General features: G+C 44.1%; 1 protein-coding gene and 1 pseudogene across 1 annotated transcript in view; one reads left to right on the forward strand and one right to left on the reverse strand.

Moving 5' to 3' along the window:
* Positions 1-4,362: 4,362 nt before the first annotated feature.
* LOC102516383 lies at positions 4,363-16,060 on the reverse strand (annotated as a pseudogene).
* The window catches only part of LPCAT3 (lysophosphatidylcholine acyltransferase 3), a 29,428-nt gene continuing 18,924 nt past the window's right edge, over positions 16,011-26,514 (forward strand). Inside the window, exon 1 of the mRNA XM_032473371.1 lies at positions 16,011-16,259. Within this exon, the coding sequence (XP_032329262.1) occupies positions 16,109-16,259 (151 nt within the window). The 5' untranslated portion in view covers positions 16,011-16,108. The remainder of the gene's footprint in view (positions 16,260-26,514) is intronic.

Here is a 26,514-nt window from a genome sequence, read left to right on the forward strand (position 1 = left end):
CCCAAGAGGAAGAAGGGCCCAGGTACTCTTTATCATAGATCCCCTCCCATCTTTACCAGTTAGATGTCACTCCACCTGCCCAGGGCAAAGTAAGTGATGGCACGGAGAGTCATACCACAGAGCTCTCTCCATCAGGGAAAGCATATCAGAGGTAGTGGAAACATTTCTCCCTAACATTCTCAAGGCTTTTTTCTTTAACCTGCTAGGTTTGACAATTAAGCAGATAATCAGCCAAGGATGTGGCTGTGTACCTGGGAGACGAGATTAGGACTCTCATTAGGGCAGTCCATTCACCCAGCACCAACCACTCTTGTGTTCGCCAGCCCCACCAGCCCCAGAAGCCCCCAAAATTATTCCGAATGATCCACTAGCATTAACTATGTCCTATGCCGCTGGAAATTCCCTTCCTGTTGCATTTCCCATCCCAAATTTCATCCAGCCATGTCATTGAAGATAGCTGTCAGACCTCTGCATAAATGATGGTGCTAAGACATTCCAATAATAAGATGCCAACATTAAAGGGGTGTCACAAATTTGAACAATAAAAGAACCCTCCCATTATGAAACTCCAAAATTAAAGTTCAAATTCCATTGCAAACTTAATTTCAAAGACATTAAAGTCTAAAATCACTGAAGTTCAAAGTATTTCAGTTTAGGTCACAAAACCACCTGTCCCAATTTGTGTTCAGTTCAGTCCCAGCTACAGGGTTTCCAACGCCTCGGCAGAAGCATGGTCCTTTCAGTAGCTGTAGCCTGGGCTGGAACGAGTGCATTCCCACCAGGGTCAGAGACCACACCAGTGCTACGGCAAGCCTTCCCGGAGCTTGGTTTTGAAAATTCCAAAGATCAACACAAAAATTTCTAGAAATAATCAAAGAATTCATCAAGGTAGCAGGTTACAAGATTAACGTTCAAAAATCAGTTGCATTTCTTTACACTAACGCTGAATCAACAGAAAAAGAAAGTAAAGAAACAATCCCCTTTAAAATAGCACCCAGAGTAATAAAACACCTAAGAATATATCTAACCAAGGATGTGAAAGACTTATACACAGAAAACTAAATTAAAGACTTAAAAAAATGGAAAGATATCCCATGCTACTGGATTGGAAGAATCAATATTGTTGAAATGATCAAACTGCCCAAGGCAATCTACAGATTTAATGTGATCCCTATCCAATTACCCAGGACATATTTCACAGAACTAGAACAAATCATAATAAAATTTATATGGAGTCACAAAAGACCTAGCATTGCAAAAACATTACTGAAGAAAAAGAAAGAGGCTGGAGGAATAACTCTCCCAGACTTCAGACAATACTACAGAGCTACAGTAATCAAAACAGCAGGGTATTGGTACAATAACAGACATATGGACCAATGGAACAGAATAGAGAGCCCAGAAATGAATCCACAAACTTTTGGTCAACTAATCTTCAACAAAGGAGGCAAGAATATACAATGGAATAAAGACAGTCTCTTCAGCAAATGGTGTTGGGAAAATTGGAGAGCAGCACGTAAATCAATGAAGCTAGAACACTCCCTTACACCATACACAAAAATAAACTCAAAATGGATCAAAGACAAACACAAGACAAGATAAAATAAACCTTCTAGAAGAAAATATAGGCAAAACATTACCTGACATACATCTCAAAAATGTTCTCCTAGGGCAGTCTACCCAAGCAATAGAAATAAAAGCAAGAATAAACAAATGGGACCTAATGAAACTTACAAGCTTCTGCACAGCAAACCATAAGTAAAACAAAAAGACAACCTACGGAATGGGAGAAAATTTTTGCAAATGAAACCAACAAAGGCTTGATCTCCAGAATATATAAGCAGCACATAAGACTTAATAAACAACCAAACAACCCAATCCAAAAATGGGCAAAGACCTAAACAAGCAATTTTCCAAGGAAGAAATACAAATGATCAATAGGCACATGAAAAAATGCTCAGTATCACTAATTATCAGAGAAATGCAAATCAAAACTACAATGGGGTATCACCTCACACCAGTCAGAATGGCCATCATTCAAAAGTCCACAAATGACAAATGCTGGAGAGGCTGTGGAGAAAAGGGAACCCTCCTACATTGCTGGTGGGAATGCAGTTTGGTGCAGACACTGTGGAAAACAGTATGGAGATTCCTCAAAAGACTAGGAATAGATTTACCGTATGACCTAGGAATCCCGCTCCTGGGTATATATCCAGAAGGAACCCTACTTCAAAATGACACCTGCATCCCAATGTTCATAGCAGCACTATTTACAATAGCCAAGACATGGAAACAGCCTAAATGTCCATCAACAGATGTCTGGATAAAGAAGATGTGGTATATTTATATAATGGAATACTATTCAGCCATAAAAACTGACAACATAACACCATTTGCAGCTACATGGATATTCCTGGAGAATGTCAATCTAAGTGAAGTAAGCCAGAAAGAGAAAGAAAAACACCATATGATATCGCTTATATGTGGAATCTAAAAAAAAAAAAAATACAAAACAGAAACAGACTCATAGACAGAGAATACAAACTTGTGGTTGCCAAGGGGGCAGGGGGTGGGAAGGGCAGACTGGGATTTCAAAATGTAGACTAGATAAACAAGATTATACTGTATAGCACAGGGAAATATATACAAGATCTTATGGTAACTCACAGTGAAAAAAAAATGACCATGAATATATGTATGTTCACGTATAACTGGAAAATTGTGCTCTACACTGGAATTTGACACAACATTGTTAAATGACTATAACTCAATAAAAAAAAAAAGTACAAAAAAAAAAAGAAAAAGAAAATTCCAAAGAGTTCAAGAGACACAAGAATATCGCAACTTCAGAGCCCCACCACCACAAAATTTAGAAAACAGGCCATCCCCAGACCCCAAAGTAGGCGTCCCAGGAAAAATTTAAATTGTATTTCCAAAACCCGACACTTAGAGGGGAGGGATCAATTAGGAGTTTGGAATTAACAGATATATACTACTATATATAAAATAGATAAATGTATAGCACAGGGAACTATATTCAATATCTTATAATTAACATAATGGAAAAGAATCTGAAAGAGAAAAGATACATATGTATAACTGAATCACTTTGCTGTACATGTGAAACTAACACAACATTACAAATTAACTGTACTTCAGTTCTTTTTAATGGGTAAATAAATAAATAAATAGTGGGGGGTTTTTAAAGCCCAAAGACTGAGGAAGAAATTTAATAGTGCCTGAGGAAAGGAGAAAAATCTAAGTTTCTGACCTCACGTTGATGCCAGTCAGTTTATGACTGTTCAGAATCCATATCATGTGAACCTAAGCACAATAGGAGAAACCTCTTTTTAAACGTTAACTTTGACATTCTTACCATATGGGGGGCCTCCTATGCAGAAGGTTTCCATTTCTATTTCCCCTCTGGGGCCCCCAGGGTCTGGCACCCAGAGCTGCTTTGGTGGGTGAGCTCTGTATAGTAATCCAGCCTCTGCAGTGCAAAGAGGGCAGACGTTTTCAAGCCTGGGTCTCTGTGGCTTCTGCCTCTTTTATGGAGTCACTGAGACCTAAAAATCCTTCCTCCTGGATGAGGCTTTCCCTCCATCCCCATGCTAACTTCAGCTGGAAAAAAATACCCTCAGTGCATCCTTGAAAGGAGGTTGTGACTGAAGCCTGTGAGCAGGGGTTAAGGACAAATACCCCTGCCAGATGCCCTGACACTAGTCTTTGTTCCACTTTTTAATTTCAATAACAAATTAGGGTGACTTCAGGGCACAGGCAATGTCAGCACGCTTACCTACAGTAAGTCTATCACCTTGAAACCCACCCAGTCACTTTTTGAGAATCTTCCACTCTTAAACTTTTGAACAAGCCACTTGAATTCAAGGTCAGACTTTCCAGTTTCCTCCTGGGCCCTGAACGAAGAATAGAGTGCAGTTTAGCACTCCCTACCTTAGCCAGGCGCTCAGGAATTAAAGCTAGAGTCTCCCTAGTGCCGCGCAGCGCTTGCAGAACCCAGGTTCCCTGCCGGACGCGCTCCCGGAAGGAAACATCAGGCATAAAGAGGGAGGGTCCCATCCCTGCAGCACACAGAGGGTCTGGACTGTTGGCACAGACTCTAAGTGCAAGCAGTGCTCGCCAGAACACCAATTCATGTATTGTCCAATACAACTAAGACGTGATTGTTTATTGACATACTTTTTTGATGTAGTAAAATCGTAAGAAAAAATGTGTAGCTACATCAGAGGAAATAAAGTGAATGTAAGGGGGAAAAATAAAAGAAAGTAAGTGTAGAAAAGGAGCAGTAACTGATCTGATCTAAATGTTTGTGTCCACCCCTCTCCCCGCCCCTCCCCTGCAAGTTCACCTGTTGGAATCCGAATGCGCAATGTGAGGGTGGTGGTGGAAGCTGGAGCCTGCGGGGTGGTTAGGTCATGAGGGTTGTGCCCTCACCAACAGGTAGGGAGTCAGTTTGTCTATATTTTCTTTCTCTTTATTCCTGATTCAGTCTTGGGAGATTGTACACTTCTAGGAATTTATCCATTTCTTTCAGGTTTTCCATTTTACTGATGTCTAACTGTCCGTAGTCATCTCTTCTAATCCTTTGTGTTTCTGTGGTGTCAGTTGTAACCTCTCCTTTTTCATTTCTGACTTTACTTATTTGGGCCCTCTCTCTTTTGTTCTTGATGAGTCTGGCTAAAGGTTTGTCAGTGTTGTTCAATTTTCAAAGAACCAGCTCTCAGTTTAGTTTCACTGACCCTTTCTTTCTTTTTTTTTTTTTTTTTTTTTGTCTGTATTTCTGCTCTGATCTTTATGATTTCTTCTACTGACTTTGGGGTTTGGGTTTGGTTTGCAGGGCCCAATGTTTTTTAATTTGTTTTTTAATTTGTTCCTATTTGTACTGGGATACAGGGGCTGGGTTGGGAAGTGTCTGTGCACGTTATGCCCGCCCCACCAGGGAGCTGGCCGCTCTGCTCTTCCCGGGATAGCTTTTGGAGCTTTTTCTTTTTCGTGGAGCCGCTGCTCTTGCTGGCAGCGCCCTCTTCAGGCCCACTGCTGAGTGGTTCCTCCTTGGAGCATTTCCTTTTTTTCTTGGGGACCCTCTTTATTTCCTGACTCTTCAGGGTCACCAAGCGGTTCCTCTTTGGGGAAAGATGTCTTCCTCTTGGCCGGCTGTCTCTTGAAGATTACTACTAACCAGCTCCTCCTGGGAAAAGATTTCTTTTTTTGGGTTTAGAGAAGGAGAAAGATGGGTCTTCCATTCTCCTGAGGAGCCTCCTGGGGCTTTTGCTTCTCTTTGTCTCCTCACACTCTTCCGGAGTACTACTGCTGTTTGCGATTGCAGCCAGCCATTTCTTCTTCTTCAAGCATTTTTTCTTCAGTTTCTCCAGCTTCCTAGCGATCTCAGCAGCCGCTTCTTCGGCCTGATCTTTTATTGGCACTCCTCTGCCCTCAAGCTGTGTCTTCTCTTGGTTTTTCTATTATACTTGCTTGATTTTCTACTTACTCCTTGTGCTTTCTCAGGCTCTTCTCCAAGCTCTTCTGCCTGTCCTGTAAATTCTAATATTCCCCCTGGGTTTTCTGCTTGGTCCTTCTTCCTGCTTCTGGTGTATGTTTTTCCAACACCACCAAGCAATTCTCCAATTCTCAGCTAACACTCACCAGGAGTCCTACAAATTTAACTCAATTCTGAAACTATCTACCTCCCACCGGTTAAGGGCTCAGTCCCACAAGACTCAGTCCCCCGCTTCAGATGCTGATCACAAGTCCAGGTTGTTACCTTTGCTTCTGACCAACTGACTATAAATCAGAGCCTCCCACAACCCCTTCTTGGATTCAATTAATTTGCTAGAGCAGCTCACGGAACTCAGAGAAACGTTTACTTCTATTTACTAGTTTATTACAAAGGATGTTATGAAGGACACAGATAAACAGCCAGATTAAGGGGTACATAGAGTAAGGACTGGAAGGGTCCTGAGTGCAGGAGCTTCTCTCCCCATGGAACTGGGGTGTTGATTTCTGAGACAGGAGGGAAGGAGGCAGGGCACAGCCACTCAAGGAATGACAGCAACCAAAATGGTGGAAGATTTACCTCCTGGTTGGCCTTGAGGATTAAGGGGTTTAACTTCTAGTAGACCTTGAGCTTCATTATGTGCTCATTGTAATGGCGGGATCAAATAACATGCCCGCAGGCTCCATGACAGGCCCTTGGCTAACCGCAAAAGGCCAAAGAATGGGCAGTGGCCCAATTCCTGGTAATCCCAGTCCCTTCCCCAGGACAGTTGGATTGATCCCACCTGTAGGCACGTGAAGACACTGAGCCCACAAAAAGTGGCAACACCACGCCTAGTGGCCCTTTGCACTCTCTCCCCCCTTTGGAGACTGCCCGCACTCTGTCTATGGAGTGTGTACCTACTTTTACTTTAACCTGAGCACCCAATTCCCACACCTCTTCCCTTGCCTTTTTCTTGCCTTACACTCTATGCAGTATGTATCTCTCTAAATAAATCTACCTTAACTCAACGGTGGCTCACACTTGAATTCTTTTCTGCGCGAAGCCAAGGACCCACACTTGGCAGGGCAAGTCCCAGGGGCTCAACTGAGACCTGGGACTCAACCCTCCTCACACCCCACATCCATTTTCCTGCATCATCTCCATCATTCCCCATTCAACTCACCTACTTGACCTGTGCAGAAGAGAGATGGATCTTGGAGAATGACAGTGGCTTATCATCAGTGCAGCCAGGTGATGACCCCAACTGCCGCTGCTATACCAGATGTGCTTCCGTAGCTTGAGCAAATGAACACATCCCCCAGTACCTGCTCCGCTGCTCTTGATCTGGCACATGCTTTTTCTCAGTACCTGTTAGTAAAGATCACCAGAGCAGTTTTCTTGCAGCTGGCAAGTCCAGCGGTAGACCTTGCTGCCTACCTCACTCACTGCCTACCTCAGGGGCATATTAACCTTCCCACCTATGTTATAATCTCGGGAATCTTGATCACTTTCCCTTCCACAAGATCCCACATTCATCCAGTACATCAATGGCCTTGTGCTGATGGGACCTAGTGAGCAAGAAATAGCAACTACTCAAGACTCATTGGTAAAATATTTGTATGCAGAGGATGAGAAATAAAACCAACCAAACTCAGGAACCTTTACCTCCATGAAATTTCTAGGAGTCAGTGATATGGGGCATCTTGAGATATCCCTTCTAAGGTAGAGGATAAGTTGTTGCATCTGGCTTCTCCTACCAACAAAAAAGAGACACAATGCCTGGTGGACCGCTCTGGATTTGGGAGGAAACATAGTCCTCCTTTGGGTTTGTTCCTCCAGTAAAGCTGCTGGTTTTTAGTGGCGATGAGAACAAGGGAAGACCCTGCAACTGGCCAGGGACTGCTTTGTAAGCTGCTCAGCCATGTGGTGCAAGTGATTCGGCAGGCGATGTTTGAAGTGGCAGTGGCAGGTAGGTTTGTAAAACCGAGTCCTATGACTCATTTATAATTGAAACCAATGCCCAGATTTCTGTCCTCATCTTTCCCATTCCTCCTTTGTTCCCTTTTGTCCCAGCCCAGACCTATTCGATCACGTGTTTGCTAATCGGTAAGGAGTAATGAAGATCAGGTACCTTGAGCCACACTTTCTGACAAGCATCACTGTTTAGGTGCTGTTCTAGATTATTTCCCAGGGCCAGATGGCCTTATAGATTACGTTGACATGGGTGGACCCCTCCCCACGCACATCACCAGAACAAAGACACTTAGACTGCAGGTGATTAAGATGATTGACCCCAGCTCCTCTGTTCTTCCCGTTTAAAAACCCCTGATTCAGAGAACAAGTGAGAGTGGCTCTGAGACTTGCTTGGCGCCTTGCAGGCAGCCCTGGAATGTGGACAGCCACTTTCTGGGACAGCTCTGAAGAACTGTGGGAAAGGGAAATCCTAGGGGGCAAATCATAGATCAGTGCAACTGGCTGTTTACTCTGCTTGGAGGAGAAATGGCAAGATGTGCAATTATAGACCAATTCATGGGCTGTAGCCGATGGTTTAGTTGGATAGTTGGACACTTGGGAGGAACACAATTGGAAAACTGGTAATGAGGAAATTTGGAGAGGAGGTATGTAGTACACCTCTCTGAATTGGCAAAAAGTGTGAAGATATTTGTGTCCCATGTGAAAACTCACCAGAGCATGACCCCAGCAGAGCAGGAGTTCAAGAATCAAGTGGAAAGGATGACTCATTCTGTGGATACCAATCAGCCCCTTCCCAGCCACTCATCATTGTTTAATGAGCTCATGAACAAAGTGGTCATGGTGGTAAGAATGGAGATTATTCATCGGCTCAGCAACATGAACTTCTATTCACCAAGGCCAGCTTGGCTCCGGTGAATGTCCAACCTGCCAACAGCAGAGATCAACACTAAGACCCCGGTTTGGCACTATTCCCCAGGGGCAGTCAACATGGCGGCAAGTTGATTACATTGAATTGCTTCTACCATGGAAGGCCAGCATTTTGTTCTTACTCCAATTAGACACTTTGGATATGAATTTGCCTTCCCTGTATGCAATGCTCTGCCAAACCCATCATGCATAGACTTAAAGAATGTCTTATCCATCATCATGGATGGATAGCAATCCTTCTTTTCAAGGGACCGACTGCACAGCAAAAGAAGTGCAACAGTAGGCCCATTCCAATGGGACTCACTGGTCTTATCATGTTCCCCACCATCCTGAAGCAGCTGGCTTGATAGCTTTTGAAGACTTTTGAAGACAGTTCCAGAGCCAGCTAAGTGGTGATGGGGTTTAGGACAGGTTCACCTCAAGATGTGACACTCTGGCCCATAGATTATTTGGAGCTGAAAAGAAGCAAGGTCCAAAGGACTCAGGAAGAATATTTGAACAACCCTACCCCTTTATTGCCCCAAAGAATTTAAGATAAGAGGCTTGTCCCAGGAAGGCACTATCACCATAGATAAGTATAGTAAAGTTTGAATTAAGTGTGATAGACAAGGAGGAACCTAAGCTCATTTGATCAAAGTCTTCTCTGTGTCCCACTGTCTTTGGATTTTTTTACCAAATATTAACTCTTTTTATCTTCCTGTGAATTATCTTACTTTCCTTTGAAGTGACAGACTCCAGCGTCCTTCTCCTTAGCCCAGAATTGTATATATATATCTCATCTTGCCTTGCTGTCTTTGGAATTTGCTTACATGGATTTTTTTTGGGGGGGGGAATGCTTTGGAAATGCTTATGTGGAATTCTTATGCACATGTAATAAATTTGATTTTCTCCTGTTAATCTGCCTTCTGTCATTTTAATTGCCAGCCGAAAGAACTAAGAGGGGAAAGAAGAGGAAATTCCCCTTTACCCAGGTGGTTTCATGTGGGAGGGGGTTTCGAGAAGGAAGAAATTTTCCTCTATCCTTCTAGGTTCTCCTGGCTGGTCTAAGAATTAAGTTAACATAAGACAAACAACAGGAGAAAATCAAACAAAAGTTTAACAAGTAAACATGGAAGTGACCCAGGAAAACTGAGTGACTCACCGAAATGATCTGAAATCCTCACTTTAAATACCATCTGCAGCTAAAGACAAAAGAGGACGGTGGAGGTGGTGGTTGGGACCTCAAAGGGAGAAAGGAAATTCATGTAGAAATGGAAAGCAAATCTTTGGTAAACAAATGTTTCCTGGGCTGTGCAGAGACACTGGACACAGAGCAGATTCTGGTCTCTAGGCCTTGCCTGGCGTTTCCCCCACCACACTCAGCCTGTTTTCTTTGCAGACATCTCTGGTGATAATTCTTTTCCAGGAACAGGCCCTCTATCTAAATTCTTTTAGGCAGTTTAGAGGAAGGTCAAAGATTCTTCCTGAGTCCTGTAGGTCTTGATTATTTTCAGCTGTAAATAATCCACAAGCCAAAGCAACATTTTGGGCTCAAATTTTGCTCTCCTATAGGAGCAATACTTTGCAGTGCTGGGGCAAGGATCTCCAGAAGGTTGTGTGTGCTCTGAATCAGCACCTAATGCATAGAGATATTTCTCTCACAGCCAAGATTAATGGGTCCAGGAATCAAAGGGTGGGAATGGGAGTGGCAGCACTCACTACTAACCCTAACTCATTAGCAACATTTCTGCCTGTGTCCTTATGCTCTGCTGGCCTGGAGGTCTTGGTTCAGAGGAAGGAAGGCTTCCACCAGGAGACCAGCAATGATTTCTTTAAATTCGAAGTTAAGACTGCTGCCTGGCCACTTTGCCTGTTGATTTAGAGGCATGAGGAGTTCAAAGAGGGGAGTTACTGTGCTGGCTGGGCTGACTGACCCTGGCTACCAGGGGGAAATTGGACTTCTTCTCCGCCATGGGCAGGACTACTAAAGCCCAGACCCTTCAGAAATAAAGGTTTGAGTTACTCCACCAAGTAAAGAACCACAACCAAGTAAGGTGCTTGCTGAAGGCAAAGAAAATATAGAATGTGAAGAAGAGGACGATAGTGATAAGTGCCAGCTCTGACCACGTGACCAGTTACATAAGGACTATGACTATCAACAGTTCTCCTCCTTATTGTTATGAATATATTTATAATATCTTTGTTTTCTCTCTTATTCCCTTACCATGTAACATAATATATATTGACTTTCTATCACAGTACTTAAGTGTTTTTAATTTTGCATCATAGTATTTAAGTCATGAGATATCCAGGAGAAGAGTAAAAGTCACTCCAGGACTTTACTGCCTCTTCTGGGGAAGGGGTTAGTGCATTTTCAGTTGTACACAAGATGGTTGTATCACAATAGCCAGAATTTTGACCTTGTGGTTGTCTTTATTTGGAGAATATGTCTGGTTTAAGGAGATGAGTATGGGTGCCAAGTTGACATGGGGTAGACTTGTGATGGTTAATTTTACATGTCAATTGACTGGGCCATGGGGTGCCCAGATATTTGGTTAAACATTCTTCTGGGTGTATCTGTAAGAGTGTCTCTGGATGAGATAAACATTTGAATATATAGACTGGGTAAAGCAAATTACCCTCCCCAATGTGAGCGGGCCTCACCCAGTCCTCGGAAGACTTGAATACAACAGAAGGCTAAGGAAGGGAGAATTTGCTCTCTGCCCATCTTTGAGCTAGAACACTGGTCTCCTCCTGCCTGCAGACCCAAACTTGGACTGAAAATAATGCCACCAGCTCTGCTGGTTCTCAGGCCTTCAGAATTGGACTGGGACTAGACGGCTGGCTCTCCTGGGTCTCCAGTTTGCAGACCGTGAATCTCAGCCCCTATATTCACATTAGCCAGCTCTTTATATATATATACACACACACATCGTTGACCCTTGAACAACGTGAGGGGTTAGGGGCACCAACCCTTTGTGCAGATGAAATATCAGTGATTCTGCATCTGCTGATTCAACCAGCTGTGTGGACTGTGTCATACTACAGTATGTATTTAGTAAAAAAAAAAAAAAATCTGCATATAAGTGGACCCACACAGTTCAAACTTCTGTTGTTCAGAGTCAACTGTGTGTGTATATATATATATATATATATATATATATATACACACACACACATACAGAATCCAGAGTAATACAGAAGCTTACTTACATTCTTTAAAGACATAAAACTGTTTTTTAAAAATTGATTATCTGAAAGTATTTTTTAAAGCAGACCATTAGAAAAATACTTTTAAAATTGAGAAGGAGACGTCTCATAAATGGCCAATTAGCTTGCCTCTTGTGCCTAAAATCCTTCTAAAATATAGTAAAGGGGGGTGGGGGTGGGGGAGGTAAAAGTCTATAGGAACAAAATGAGTGGAAGAAGAGATGCCAGCAGATGAAACACAGTTTTGGCAAATGGGAAGGAGATGGGGGAGCAGCGGTGATACAGCAGAGAGGAAGGGGCTGACGAGGAGCCAGAATGGGAGGACTAGCCTGAAAGCCTAGACTGCAAAAGTTGGACCCGCAAGCCCCCTCCCCCCCAGCACAGCCAGGTAAGCGCCCACCCCCACCACCAGCAGCAAGCCGAGAATCAATGCTCCATTCTCTGAGAAAGTGGATAGAGAAACTTGGGGCCCAAAGGCATCAGGCATTGCAAGAAACAGAGGAGAGATGGAGCTAAGAAACAGGCACACACCTTGCCAGCAGGAGACTGGCAGACTCCTCTCTTGGAGAGATGGAATCAACCTAAGGAGTAAACCCTCACATACTGACATTTAGAAGTTTGTCAACCCAAACGGGAGCCCCCAGCTCAGTCCCTTTCAGGGAAATTCACCAGTCAACAAGCTCTATCCACAACCCATACAGACAATCAGCTCTGTAATGCTTTGTTTGTATATGAAAGGACAGTCAGCATCTTAAAAGAGATAAAAGAAAGCAGAAATACAGAGGGAAAGGGAAAAATGCAGGGAATAAAATAAGAAGAAGAAATAGAAATAAACAAATAAAAATCCCCCCAAATCCTCAATTAATGTTCTCAGAAGGCTGGTAGGGCAGATTGCATCCATAAAACAAGAATGCTGGCAGGGTAAGGGGGAGGGGGTGCTACCTCAACCTAAAGAAAGAGTTTTTGGAAATTAAAACTATGAGACAGAGCAGGGAGAGTACCTGTAACTGTTAAGGAATAGTTGGTGGCCTTTGTGTGAAGTTTCATAAATGGTGAAAATGAACACCAGGTTCTAATGGGGATGAAGACTGGTGGGTGTGTATCAGTCAGGGAAAGTTAAAGCAGTAACCTTCAATCTTGAGGTTTAATACTACAAAGCCTTATTTTTCACTCAAGCTAAGTGTTGAGCAAGATGCAGGTTGGGGGGCTCCCTGCATCTCATACCAAGCCACACAGATCGCATGGCCTCTGTCAGATTACTATGTCCAGGGAAGAGAAAAACTGGGGAGCGAGTCATGCTGGCTCCACACTACACCTCCTTGGCCAGGAAATGCCACTTCATTTCTGCTTGGAGTCCATCGGCGGTAACTAGTCACGTGGTCCCAACCTTACTGCAAGGGAGTTGAGACGCTGTAAACCCACACAAGGATACTGCGTGAACTCTGACCAGATCCTTTCTCCACCAGAATGGAAGGGAGGGAAAGGAAAAAGAGGGCAGGAACTTCAGAGAAAGGGACGGAGTCTTAAGGTGGCAAGCCCTGCTGATAACAGAGGTCAAGGAGGCAGAGGAAAGGGAGAAGGAGACAGAGATACTGACATCGCTACAGAAGGAAAGAAAGGGCCAGGGAAAGCGGTACTGAGAGGAGAGGTTCACTAATGTGTTATGCTTATTTCTATACAGATGCTTCCATTCTGTTTTATGATTATCTTTCCATGTCTCTCTTCCCCCAGATGCACAGCTCCCTGTGGGCAGGTCCTGTCTGTTACCCATCTTTGCCTCAAGGGATCAGCACAGAAGCTGACTTAGTAAGCCCTCCTGGAATGCCCTTAATTATAAAGTATGAGGCCATAAATCTTAATTTCCTCCCACTCACCAGTTTACAAGTGGGGAAACATGCTGGGCTAGAGCAGTAGGAAGAATGTAGGGAATGTAGCTGGTCACACCCCTGAGGGGGAAGGCAAACAGGCACCTGTTAGGTCAACAGAGACACAGCCTCTTGCCATGGCCACCCTGCTCTTGGATATCAGAGGTGCCAGAAGGGGCAAATGTGTTACCTAATTGTATAAAACAAAAGGAAACTGACTTTCTCTATTTTTAAACAGAGTCCAGGTGACTGGATGCTTTTACAGATATATTTTACTTATTCAGCCAATCAGAGACTTTAAGGGTCTTAAATAACATCTAGCCAAACACTTCAACTAGACAAAACCTAGTAAAATTGAAGGTGTGCCCACCTTACAACTCATAACTCCCTTCCTGGTCACAGCCCTAGAAGGGCGTTTTCTACACTGAGAATCATGAACTAGTAAGTAGTGATATCAAGTTAGTGGATCTGGATCAGCAATTTCTTAAATGAATTAGAATAGAAATGATCAGAAAACACACATAGTTCAGTAGTGTGGAGTGTGGTATTTGGTGTGAGTGGTATACGTATTTGTTGCGTAGTGTATGAACATGTGTGTATTCAGGATAGCAATGTGTTTCCTACAGTAGATCCCAGTTAGTTAAAAAAAAAAAAAAGAAAGAAAGAAAAGGAAAACAGTTTGGAGTCACAGCCCTAGAGAAAATTTCACTGTTGCTTACAGGAGAATGACCACAGCAGCAATGTTTGTAATAGAAAAAAATACATAAATAGGAAATGATCCAAGTATTCCTCAACATGACCATGAAAAATTGTGGTATAATCATGCAGTGCAATGTTACATCACAGTTAAAACAACTACATTAGAGCTACCTGTAAAAACATGAATACATCTCAGTAAGGATATTGAGCAAACAAGTTGCAAAATGAAACTTTCACTGTAATACCATAAATAGAAAATTTAAAAGCATGCAAAACTATGTTTTAATTGTTTCTGGATATATGCAGTGTGTAAAGTATAAAAATAGCCACGGGGTTGCTAAGTACCACAGTCAGCAAGGTGGCAACTTTGGGAAGGAGGGAAATGCCAGGAGGAAGGGATATACCAGGCTCCTCAGCTGTACATGTGATGTTTCTCAATCTGGGGTAAGTTATATTATTATTCTTGACTTTTCTGAATTTTTCTTAAATTTTGCTTCCCCAAAAGGGGTACAAAAGTGAAGTTTAACAGACTTGGAGTTTTTCGTTTTGTTTTGGTGGGGGGAGGTAATTAGGTTTATTTATCTATTTTTAACGCAGGTATTGGGGATTGAACTCAGGACCCCATGGATGCTAAGCAGGCACCCTACCACTGAACTTACTCTCCCACCCAGACTTAGGTTTTAATTGTCTCTGCCACTTACTGGGAAAGGAACTTAGTGAATTCCTTAATTTCTCAAAGCCTCTGTGTCAGTAAGAGAAAATAAAGTATTGTTTTTATAATCAATTAACTGAAATAATATGGATATAAGTGCTGTATAAAGTGTGAAGTGCTATACAAGTATAAATTATAATTGTACAAAAATGCTCCATAAATTGCAGTTATTACTGGAAACTTAGTGGTCCTTTGTTTACATACTCTCATGGAACCTTGTTCCTTTCCTTCAGAGCACTTCCCTTCGCTTGCAATTACACCTTCATTAACGCTTTATATGACTATGCATCATCCCCACTCCATAGCTTTGGGCTCTGAGTCCAGCACAGGCCCTGGCAAGTGCTACGTGCTCAACACATCTTTGTTAGTGTAATCAGAACGGTTACCTGTAGGAAGTAAGAATGGAAAGCAAGGTGGGAAGAAAGGACTTTTATTTTGTCTTCAATTTCTAATCCTCTTTGTACTTTCACCTTGAACCTGTATTACTTAGTGACAAACTAGTTTAATTTTTTATGAAAACAGTAAGAATTAAAGCGGCGTGTCTTCATTTCATTGCCTCTCAGGGGAAGGTAACGTTTTCATGTAGGACGATGCATGAAATAAAAGGAGCAGGCAAAGAGGGCTGGGGGCTCTGGGCGCTGGACTCTCCCCACCCTTTGGGAGGAAGGCGGCGTGTCTAACGGTTTAAGAACTGCCGGAGGCGCCGTTGGGGGGCGCCCGCGAGGCCGCACTGGAATTCCCGCCCTCCAGTTACATGCCCCAGTAACCCCGGCGCGCCGGCGACCGAGAGTAACCTCGGGTCGGGCGGCCGCCCCCCCGCCCCGACTCTCGCCTGCTCCGTCTCAGCCAATGGGGAGGCAGCGCACCAGCCGGCCGGACACTCCTCCCCTGAGCTATTAGAACTGAGTTGTACAGTCACCTCGCCGCCGGCTGCGGACTTTTCCAATCGCAGGTCTAGTTCCCGATTCCAGGCCCCGCCCCCGGCCTGCCCCGCACTCACTCTCGGCCCCAGTCACCTTTGCTTTACAAACGTTCAGCCCCGCCCCCTGCCTACCTTGCTGCGTGAGGCCCCGCCTCCTGACCCGGCCGACCAATGATCGGCTGGGCCTGGAGCCGCTGGGCGGGCCCGCAGCCAATGCGCACGCCGTGGGCGGGCTCCTGGCCGGAATTGGGGGTGAAGCTCCAGCGTTGTGCCCACATTCGGGGCGCGCGGAGCTCAGGGGTCCCTGGGGGGCGCCCGCAGCTAAGATGGCGTCCGCAGCCGAGGGGGACGTGGGAGCCGAGGCGGAGCTGGCAGGGGTGCTGCGGTGGGGCTTCCCGGAGCTGAGCCTTAACAAGTTGTCGACATCCCTAGGCGCGTCAGAACAGGCGCTGCGGCTCATCATCTCCATCTTTCTAGGTAAGGACCCCCTGCGGAGTCCCGGGGGACGGGGACGTGACCTCCCCCTCTTCGCGGGGCCACCGTGAGGGCTTTGCGGGGTGTGGACCAGAATCCGAGAACACACCAGCCAGCTGTCGAGAGGAGGGCCAGTCTAGTCTCGGGTCTGGGGGCGCTTGTGCCCTCTGAACCTCTTCACCTCTTCACCTTTCTTTTTGACCCCTGCTGTACCCTTCGGGCCCCTCATTCGGCGCCACCGCCCTCTCATCTTGCCGTGCTGTACCCTGTGTCCCCACGACCTGTCCTTATTTGTCTCTCTCTTGAGTTCGACTCTCTGTCCATGTGTACTGCTGTCTGTTAATATCAGCCCTCAGACACGCGCGCTTCTTATTGGCAGGCACAGGCCCCCTAACTTAGATATTTCAGTCCTGTGGGCTCCCTCAGCCCCCATACTCCATTCTAACTAATTCTGAGTCTCTGTTTTGTGCATCGTCTGCTTATATTACACTTTGATCTCTGTCCCATTTCTAATATTTTCTTCTTGTACCATATTGCTTTTTTTCCCTTAACCACCTGTCATTTATCCTGGAATATCGTTTTAATACTGGGCTTGGGAAACAGAACTTGCAACTCCTTAAAAGCGATCCATGCTACCCCAAGCGTCTATTACTCACATGGTTCAAAGGATGTGGTGTAACTGAGTTTATGTCATAACAACAGACTGTATTATATCTGGTTTATGGGCTTTTTTTTTTTTTTTTACTGCATCCTTCCTCCGTGGGTTTTTTTTAAATTAATTATTTTTTAAATTTTTTAACCAGTCATTTTTTGGGGGGGGAGGGAGGTAATTAGGTTTTTATTTAATTAATTTATTTTAATGGAGGGACTGGGGATTGAACCCAGGACCTCATGTATGCTAAGCCCTTGCTCTATCACTGAGCTATACCCTCCCCCTTTCCTCCATGGTTTTTAATACACGGAAGCATCATGGCACAATGAAGAAAAAAAAGTGTGGACTTGGAACGTGAGCAAATCAGACCCAGCCCTGCTGCTGCCTACAAACTGTGAGACCCTGGATGAACCAGTTAAGCTCTCTGGGCCTCAATTTTCTTGTTTATGAAATGAAAACAGTAATGCCTACCTGATAGGACTGCTGTAAAGTCTTAAAGGAATTCAAAGGTCAAGAGCTGATATATAAATATTTGAGTAGGTGGAAGGTTTTATGAAGGTTATGGGACTTCCAGCTAGGAAATTAGGGGTGCGGAAGAATTAAGCCAACAGGGTGGGACGGTGCAGGGAGCGCTGCCATTAGCAGATCTGAACCACAGGAAATTTAAGATAAAGTTGGGCAGATGTGGAAAGCCTTAAATGCCAAAAAGAAAATTTGGAATTTATCCAACATCAGTAGAGACACTGACATGTAATATCACCTAAGGGTGTTTACCAGATCTAGATAATGAGAGAGACATGAATTCATATTTAAACAGCCTTGGATAATATTGTCATTTACAGTGCTACACATCAAACCAAGATAATCTTCCTTTTTCCGATACAGGTCACCTTTTCCCTCCCTTGTAAAACTGTAAAATTTTAGAGGTGGATGGGACCTTAGATTGTGTGATTTGCTTAGTGTCACCTAGAGCTAACCCACATTTATCAGTCCCTCAATCTAGAGTTCTTTGCATCACACCAACTTTGAACTTCCTACTTCCTCACCCTTGTTTCTGACCCAGTTATTTGTTGGAACTGCAATTGGCAGTTAAGAGTGTTTACATTTCGTTCATTAGAAAGCTCGCTGTTGATTTCTCAGCTATAAATTGAGAATGTAACACAAGTAGTAACAGATTATAAAGGGCAACCTGTTAAGTGGAGCTAGGGCTGGAATTAGGACTGGGAGCCTGTCCTTTTAGTGCTGGCATAATCAAATCCAGCCTGTGTGCTCCTGGTGGACTACAGCGCTGTTACTACGGGGCATACAGTTGTCTAGGAAATTGTTTTCTCCATCTCCTACCCCTCTGCCCTCATCCTCTCATTACCACCAATCATCACAGTCGTAAACATGGGTGTAATGAATGCATCTACTACACTTCTGAGCCCCCTTGCCCCTTCTACCATTCCCCGTGTCCTCCCTAACTCACACGTGCCGTTGCCTTCAGTGACTCATATCTCTTTTTTAGATCTACTTGGGGTTCATGTTGCCTCCAGTCAGGCATAGGTCTTCCATGTGAATATATAGGGTTGTATTTGATAGATTTAGGTTAAATATATGCATACAAACATAAATTGATATGCTTGACAAGAGCATGGAAGGAATGGTGCTTGTAAATATATCACTCTTACAAAGGTATTAACACTTCTGTGTGTTGTAACCTAGAAACCGGTAGCCTTTAGGCAGTGGAGTTTCTGGTTCCTGGACCGCTCTCTTGGGGAACTTAAAGTCCTTGCTCGAAGTACCAAGAAGTCCAAAATGATTTCTGACTCACTTTCTACGAACGGGATTAATTGGGGTTAAAGCAGATACCCTGAGGGAAGAGTGAGGAATATCAGACATTCATATTTTAAAGGGATAATCTCATTACTGTTTTAGTTAGATAGTCTCATTACTATTTCCTTAGCATCTTGCTTTCCTTGAGTTCTGCATGCTGACCTTGGGGTGGGCTCCCCAGCATCAGCCTTCAAACCTTTTTAACTAGGGACCCATGGTAAGAAATGGGTTTTACATCATGGCCCGGTATACACATAGATGTATAATGGATTTGAAAGTGTTAGGAACTTGACTACAGGCAGTGTGTTTAGTTATTTTCCATTTTATTTGTTAGTATTATTTACAACCCTCTAAATTGATTTCATGTTCCATTAATGAGTTACGACAAGTAGTTTGAAAAATCCTGAGTTAGAGGCTGTAATTTTTAGTATTCAGTACTTCAAGGAAAGGGTAAGCTTATGAGGACTGCTGCATTGGAGTATTTTGAAGAGGCAGAGGACTCTGTTCAAGGTGTTTGTGTACAGTTGCCAGGGGTTTGTGGAAGATAAATTTTGCTGTGAGCTCTGGTGCTGGCAGGCGCTACTGGAAAGCCTCTCCCCTTCAACAACTTGCGTCTCGTTGCTCCCTAACATAATTGGTAACGTGAATTGTTCCAAATAAATGCAGTGAAATGTACCTACTGTAGGTGAGGCACTGTGCTTGACCCTGGAAGCGCAGAGGCCATGGTGCGGTATGAGTAATGGGGCCAGGCACTCGAAAGTATTATGTACAGTCTGTTAGTGGGCAGGGGATGGTGAGCTAAGGACCCTCATGACCACAATAACAGGCAGAAATCTAAGTGTCGTTAGAGAGTCCCAAAGCTTTATGAGGTTTAAAGATTGGACCTTTAATGAACTCTGAAAGCCGAATAAGGTTTCTGCAGACAGAGGCAGTGAGACAGGAGTAGCATGAGCAGAGGCGCCGAGGCGGGACATGTGGTGACATGCTCCAGGAACAGGAAGTGGTCCGCTTGGAGTTCATGTTGCTGCAGGTAGACAGAAAGACTGGAAAAGTGCATTGTGGAGCCTTGAAAGCCAAGGCAAAGAATGTGTGCTTAGCTCAGTAGCTGATAGGGAAGTTGCAGGGACTGGCACTGGCCTGGGAGATAACACAGCGCAGGGTGATTAGACAGAGACACAGTCGGGAGGGAGGGAAACTAACAAGCGGAGCTATGATCTGCATCATGACTTGGGTGGCGGCCCTGAGAGAGGCATAGGGATCCCACGCGAGACGCTTTTGAAATTCCGTGGACACTTTCAGCTGCACAGCAGCTGGGCATCTCCCTCTCACTCTCTCCCCTCACCCCCGTCTCCAAGTCCTATCAGTACCACCTCCAAATTGTGCCTCCAATACATCCATCACTTCTCCATCACCGCCGCCACTTGCCATCTGTCACCAGAACCGCCCAAGTGGCCTCCACACAGTGTCTGATTTCCTCCTGCCCCTCCAGTCTGTTCTCCAAGAGCAGCCCGGGTGGTCCACCCTGTGTGGCTCCTGCTCAGACACCTCAGGGGCTTCCATCCACCGCTGGGGAACCCCTGCCTGCTGCTCCAGCCTCGTCTCAAGCAAGCTTCCAGCCTTGTAGCCACATGGCCTTCTCTCAGTTCCTCAAAAGAGGCAGCAAGCCCTTTCCTGCCTCGAGCCTTTGTACCTGCTGGCCCCACTGCCGACATCTGTCTTCACTCATTCCCCACCTGGCAGATCCCTTTCCATTTTCAGGTCTCGGTTCAAATTGTCACTGCCTCCGAGAGTTCTTTCCTGACTCTCGCTTGAAATTACGTCCCCTGTTGTACTTTCTCAAACTGACTGAAGTTTCCTTCCAAGTTCGTATGCCAACATGTAACTATATATTTGTAGATGGGGGCAGAAATCATTAAGTTTTGTCCACCACAGTATACCCAGAGTTTAACACAGTACCTAGCTTATGGAAAAGTTCCTGTAAATATTTGTTAAGTAAGCGAAAGTATGAATGAATGACTTGGCAACTGATCACATGGAGGATAAAGAATGGCTTTAAAGAAAAAATTCAGTCCTGCTGCCTGGGTTGCTGGAAAGATGACTGTATCTTTCAGAGATGCCGAGAGGTCAAAAGGATGGTCAGATGTTCGGTGCCAGGTGATGATCTAGTTTTGGACTTGCTTTAGGTTCCAAGGGCATGTCCAGGTGTCCTGAGAGTTGTGAAGCCTAGTCTTGAGCTCAGGAGAGAAGTTGGACTAATAACAGTTTTAGGAGTCAATTTTGGCATCATAATTGAGTGAGGAGGGGGATGAAATGCCATGGAGAAGCTAACACAGAGAATACAGTGATGCTGCTTCCCCTTGCTGATAATGACAGTAGCTGGCATTTATTAAGTGCTCAACAATACCCCACCCAAGCCTGCCAACTACCCCTAAGATATTTACGGTACTGTTATCATCGCCCCTGTACTGATAGGAAACTGGAGCCTCCACTAATAATAACCTACCTAAGGTCACACCCATTCCTACCCAACTCTTGAGTTCCTGCTCTTTACCACACTGGCACTGGGAGGAGCGTGCGGGGGTGGAAGAGAGAAATGCCCTTGGTATTCTTTGCTCTTTTCATTCTCCATGATTAAGCCAAGATGAAATCAGTGCATGAGATACCGCTCAGTGTCCAAAGCTGTTGCCGGCCAAGTGGAGCAGATGGCCATCCTGCCTCGTGTGAGCGTTCTCTTCCACTCTTGGCCACGACTGTGGCTTGGCTGTTAGACTCATCAAAAATTGCACTTGGGGATGAGGATCCATTCCTCAGAGGTTCAGAATTAGCATCACTGAGGTTAGCAACCTTTAAAATCAAAAGGAGGACTTGCAGTTTGGTTCCCTTTGGACCAAAGGCAGGTCTGGCCCTTCAGAACTAAATCCATCATTCACCACACAAAGCTTTCTTCAGGTAGCAAAGTAAAGAGACCAGTGCTAAGCTCGATGGGGATTAAGCAGCATTAACTAAACAAAGGGGACTTCTGACCGTAATGCAAAGCAGGGTCCAAAAATCCTACAACTATAAAACAAGTGGGTTGTCCTAAGTGACTTTCAAGGCCTCCTCCGATCCTAAAAGACTAGGTTTAAAGTCTACATTTTAGACTTTATCTTTATTCTAATTCATAGAATTCATAGACAGGTTTCATCATGACCTGAAGATTCTAGTTTGGGGATTTCTTTTAACTATATTTTTCCAACTACTTTTTATCTGCACTCCCAATATCTTATGTTGCACAAAACTTCACGTTCTGAATGCCGGCATCACTTAAATATCAAATAGAAGCATTTCTTTGCAGAGGCATGTGTAAATGAGGGCCCATGAGATCATATACACAAGCTAATTTAACAAAAACCATTACACACCCACTGACATTGTCTGTCTGGGCACCCACTGGAGGTGTTCCGTCCAGCAGCCTTTTAAAAATGGGATGTGGTCTTCCAAAAGGAAATGGCATATCTGCTGGACCTTAAAGGGCATGGAGGAGTCTAGGCAGGTGGAGAGGAAAAGGGGAGCGTTCCAGCGGCAAAGAATGATGAGCATGTATGTGGAGGTCAGGAGAAGTGAGAACAATCTGGCCACAACGGTAGAGGCTCCATGAAGGAAAAGCAGAGAAGAACCTGACAGAACTGTGGCGGGCGGGGTGTGGCGGAGTAAGCTGGTAGGTTGTGCGTTACTTCTAGGGACCTGCCGGCCTGGGCAAGTCTCTAAAATTAATGACAGTTAAATATGTACTGGCTCTTTCACCATAGACCAACTACTAAATTTCAGCCGTCCTTCCCCTCGTGTCCCCAAGGGCCAATTTTACTGAAGTATTGCGGTTGAGTTAAGCAGTGTATCGTAATAAATAATTTTTAAGTTCTATTTAATTCACAGCAAGCCAAAGTATTTCGAAACAGAATGCAAAAGTTACCTGAATTTTTTTTTTAAATAATACAGCCATCAAAGAACTTTCCTATTAATGAGGAAGTGCCTCGCCAGGGCCCCGTCCAGGTGTGTCCCCTCCGCTCTGCTCTGGAAATGCCCGAGGAGCCTTGCTCCCTGCGAAGCTGGGGGCTCTAACTGAAACGAGCTGTGTAGAACGGTTGGCCAAGCCTGACGCAAGGTAGTTGTAAATAATTGTTCCCTCCCTTCCTTCAGTAGATATCCATCTCCTTCCCCTGCAGGGAGACTCCAGGTGTGGTCTGGACCAGCAGCATCAGCATCTCCGGGGAGCTTGTTACAAGTGCAGATTCTCAGGTCCACCCCAGACCAGCTGAAGGAGACCCTCTGAGGAGGGGGCCCAGTGATCTGTATTTTAACAAGCCCGCAGATTGTACCGATTAGCCTGACATTTGAGATTCACAGGTTTCGTGTGTGGCTTCAAGTACCTGTTTTGCAATACGTGATGTCCCGATAGTCCCTTAAACTTGTCGAAGTGTCATTGTATCCTCTGATCTTTGGAGCACACAAAATGCTCTCAGATTCTTGATGGCTTAGTTTATCCCATTTGCTAACATCTCTTGTTGTTCTGCATATGTTATTACTGCTGAGTCATATGATGAATATCATTATGATAATGACAATATTATATCATCATCTTTGTTATTATAACTCATCATTACCTACACCATCTGTTGTGACTTGTAGCTTTAACAAAAATTAAGAGCCCTCATTGCAGCTGCTGGGGGGAGCTGTTCCAAGCAAAGTGTCCTTATCAAGCAGAGAGCTGTAAGGTAGGGGTCTGTGCATGTGTGCTGGACATTTTCCCAGCAGTTGCCGGGTCAAGGGCAAGGAGATTTAGGACCCACTTGGAGATCTCTTGGGGAAGCAATTACCGCTTCCTAGAGACTTTAAAGCCTCTCTACAGTTTGTGTAGCCCAAAAGATGTTGTCCGCATCTGTATTTCTCCCTATTTTAAAAACGAGAAGGGGCAAGGGGGCGAGTAAGACCCTAAAAATAAGGTTAAGTAATTTCTGGATAAAAATTTCCTTTTGGCTTTAAAATGGACTGATTTTTAAATCTAAGTTCTTCCCTATTCAAGCAGTGGCTCTGAAGATAAGTGAGATTCATGAAACTCTGGACACCTTGAATGAAGGCTTCTACCTGAGAACCATGTTTACCATAGTTGTTAGTAATAGAGGCTTCTGATGGAAATGTCACTGCATTTGAATTATAGGGACAGTTTGTCAGAAAGCGGGTAGAAAGAAGTTCAGGCCAGAATGATCAGACCCAGGTTCTGTTCTTGACTCACATGAAGTCATCGAGTAGACTGTTTCAATGCCCCCACGCTAACCGCAGGCTAGTACCAAGTATTCGTGTTGCTAAGGTATTTACATAAGAAAAGTGTACATGGTCATACCTGTTACATAAGATTATAGATGGTGAGATAGTAATTTTGCAGGCAATTTAAGAAAAATTAAAGGACTCGTGCACACATCGTATGCACATCTGAGGAGGACATGAGATCCCAGGGGGTTAAGGCTCTGATCGCTGTATATTTATATATGCTCTAGTGAGACGTGGCGTCCATGCAGACGTGTTGAATGGCTTATAGCTCTTGAGGTTTCCAGTTTCTGCTGTGATAGCAATTCTAAACTCAGATGGACTTGGACACCACTCCAGATTGCTGTCCATAAATATACAACTAAAGTTCACAAGCCAGCAAGCAGAGGCCAAACTGGAACTGTGCCCTTTAAGGCCCCTATGGGTGGTGTATGCCTCAGACAAAAGTGGGAAAGACTGATTACAGTTGGACTACAATATGCAAGGCCCTGACTAAAAACATGGAACCATAAGGGCTACTAGAAATCCCCATTCCTTAGTTAAATGATAATGTGACTCCACTTTTTAATTCTTTAGTTCTTCTGAAAGAGTAGGAAACAAAAGCAAAAACATGAGAACTCCTATATAGCGTGCATTTACATTATTTATACCGAGAGCCAAACAGAGTAATTATGGGAACCCAGTCATCGTCTCACCAGAAGCTCCAAATTTCTTCTAATCTTACCCTCTTGTTTTATATTTTAAAGTATGTTTATTTTTATTACATTCTAAAATACATAATTTTTAATATTTTTGAAAAGTCTTCCCAGACTTTCAAGGAATATTGAGATGCTGATATAGAAAGATCATTTCCAGCGTGAATGGTTAGGGATAATGCGAACTTCATCAAAATTAAAAACTTTTGTGCATCAAAGGATACTATAAAGAAAGTGGAAAGAAAGAAAATATTTGTAAATCATATGTCTGGTAAGTGTCTAGTATCCAGAATATATCAAGAATTCTTGTAACTCAATGATAAAAAAATAATAATAACCCAGTTTTTTAAAATGGGCAAAGGATAATGAATAGACATTTGTCTAAAGGAGATACACAAATGGCCAATAAGCACATGGAAGGATGCTCAACATCATTAGTCATTAGGGAAATGCAAATCAAGACCATACTGCCATACCACTTCACCCCCACTGGGATGGCTTTAATCCAAAAGAAAAAAAAAGGAACACATGTTGGTGTAGATGTGGAGAAATTGGAGCCTTCATGCATTGCTGGTAGGAATGTCAAATGATGCAGCCGCCGTGGGAAAACAACTTGGCAGTTTCTCAGAGTTAAACAGTGACAGTGTGACCCAGCAATTCCACTCTAAATTGTAGACTCAGAAGAATGGAACGCTTACGTTCACACAAAAGCTTGTACGCAGATGTTGATAGCATTATTATAATAGCCAAAAAGTGGACACAACCCGGTTGTCTGCCAACTGATAAATGGACAAACAAAAGGTTATAATCATACGATGGAATATTCAGCCATCAAAAGGAATGACGTACTGATGCTTCCTACAACATGGATGAGCTTTGAAAACATGGTGCTAAGTAAAAGAAGCCCAACACAAACAGCCCCACATGGTATGATTCCATTTGTATGAATTGCCCGGAATAAGCAGATCCATAAAGACAGAAAGTAGGTGGGTGTTTGCCAGGGAATGAGAGGAGGGTGGAATTGGGAGTGACTGCTGAGAGGTGTGGGGTTTCTTGTTAGGGTAATGGAAGTATTCCGGCATTAGACAGTGAGGACAGTTGTACGACATAGTGAATATACTAAAAAACCACTGAATGGCACACTTAAAGAGTAAAGAGTGACTGTGTGTGATCGCAAAGGTAGAGAAAGAAAACCCAACAAATAATTACACCCATTCCGATTCATTAGGACAATTAGGCGGTGTGAAGCTGTCGTCTTTCCTCCTGTTAGCATCTCAGCTGGCCGAGAGAGTTTATTGTTTCCCTGGCTGAAATACTTGCTGAGAAAAAGAAGCCTCACCTACCCTTTCTTGTATTTACAAAGCCTAGATCTGGCAACTCTAACACAGGAGAGAAATTACCGTAGGCGTTTGTGAGGGTTGGAGAAAGAGCAGCTAATTAGCCACTTGGCGGCGTGACTGGGCACCCTTACGCCAGATTAAGTCACAACAGGGGTGAAGAACCATCTTTCTATCAAAAACCAGGGCCATAAATTAAAAGGCAGGGAAAAAAGCCTAGGTTACTAGTTAGACGTCTTTGAGAGAGAACCGTAAAGTGTGAAATCCAAAAGGAAGAGGGCTTCCACGACACGCGTCAGCAGCCTCACTCCACACCCTCAACTAGGGGTGACAGTGTATCCCGGAGTCCAGACCGACCAACAGGCTTACTGCTCCTTCTCTTCAAAATTTGCTTCCCAGCACTGACATCCCTCCCAGCAGCAATCCTGTCCTTAGACTCACCCCTCCCAGGCCTGAGG

Source organism: Camelus ferus, chromosome 34 (genome assembly GCF_009834535.1).
Source record: "Camelus ferus isolate YT-003-E chromosome 34, BCGSAC_Cfer_1.0, whole genome shotgun sequence".
Classification (NCBI taxonomy): domain Eukaryota; kingdom Metazoa; phylum Chordata; class Mammalia; order Artiodactyla; family Camelidae; genus Camelus; species Camelus ferus.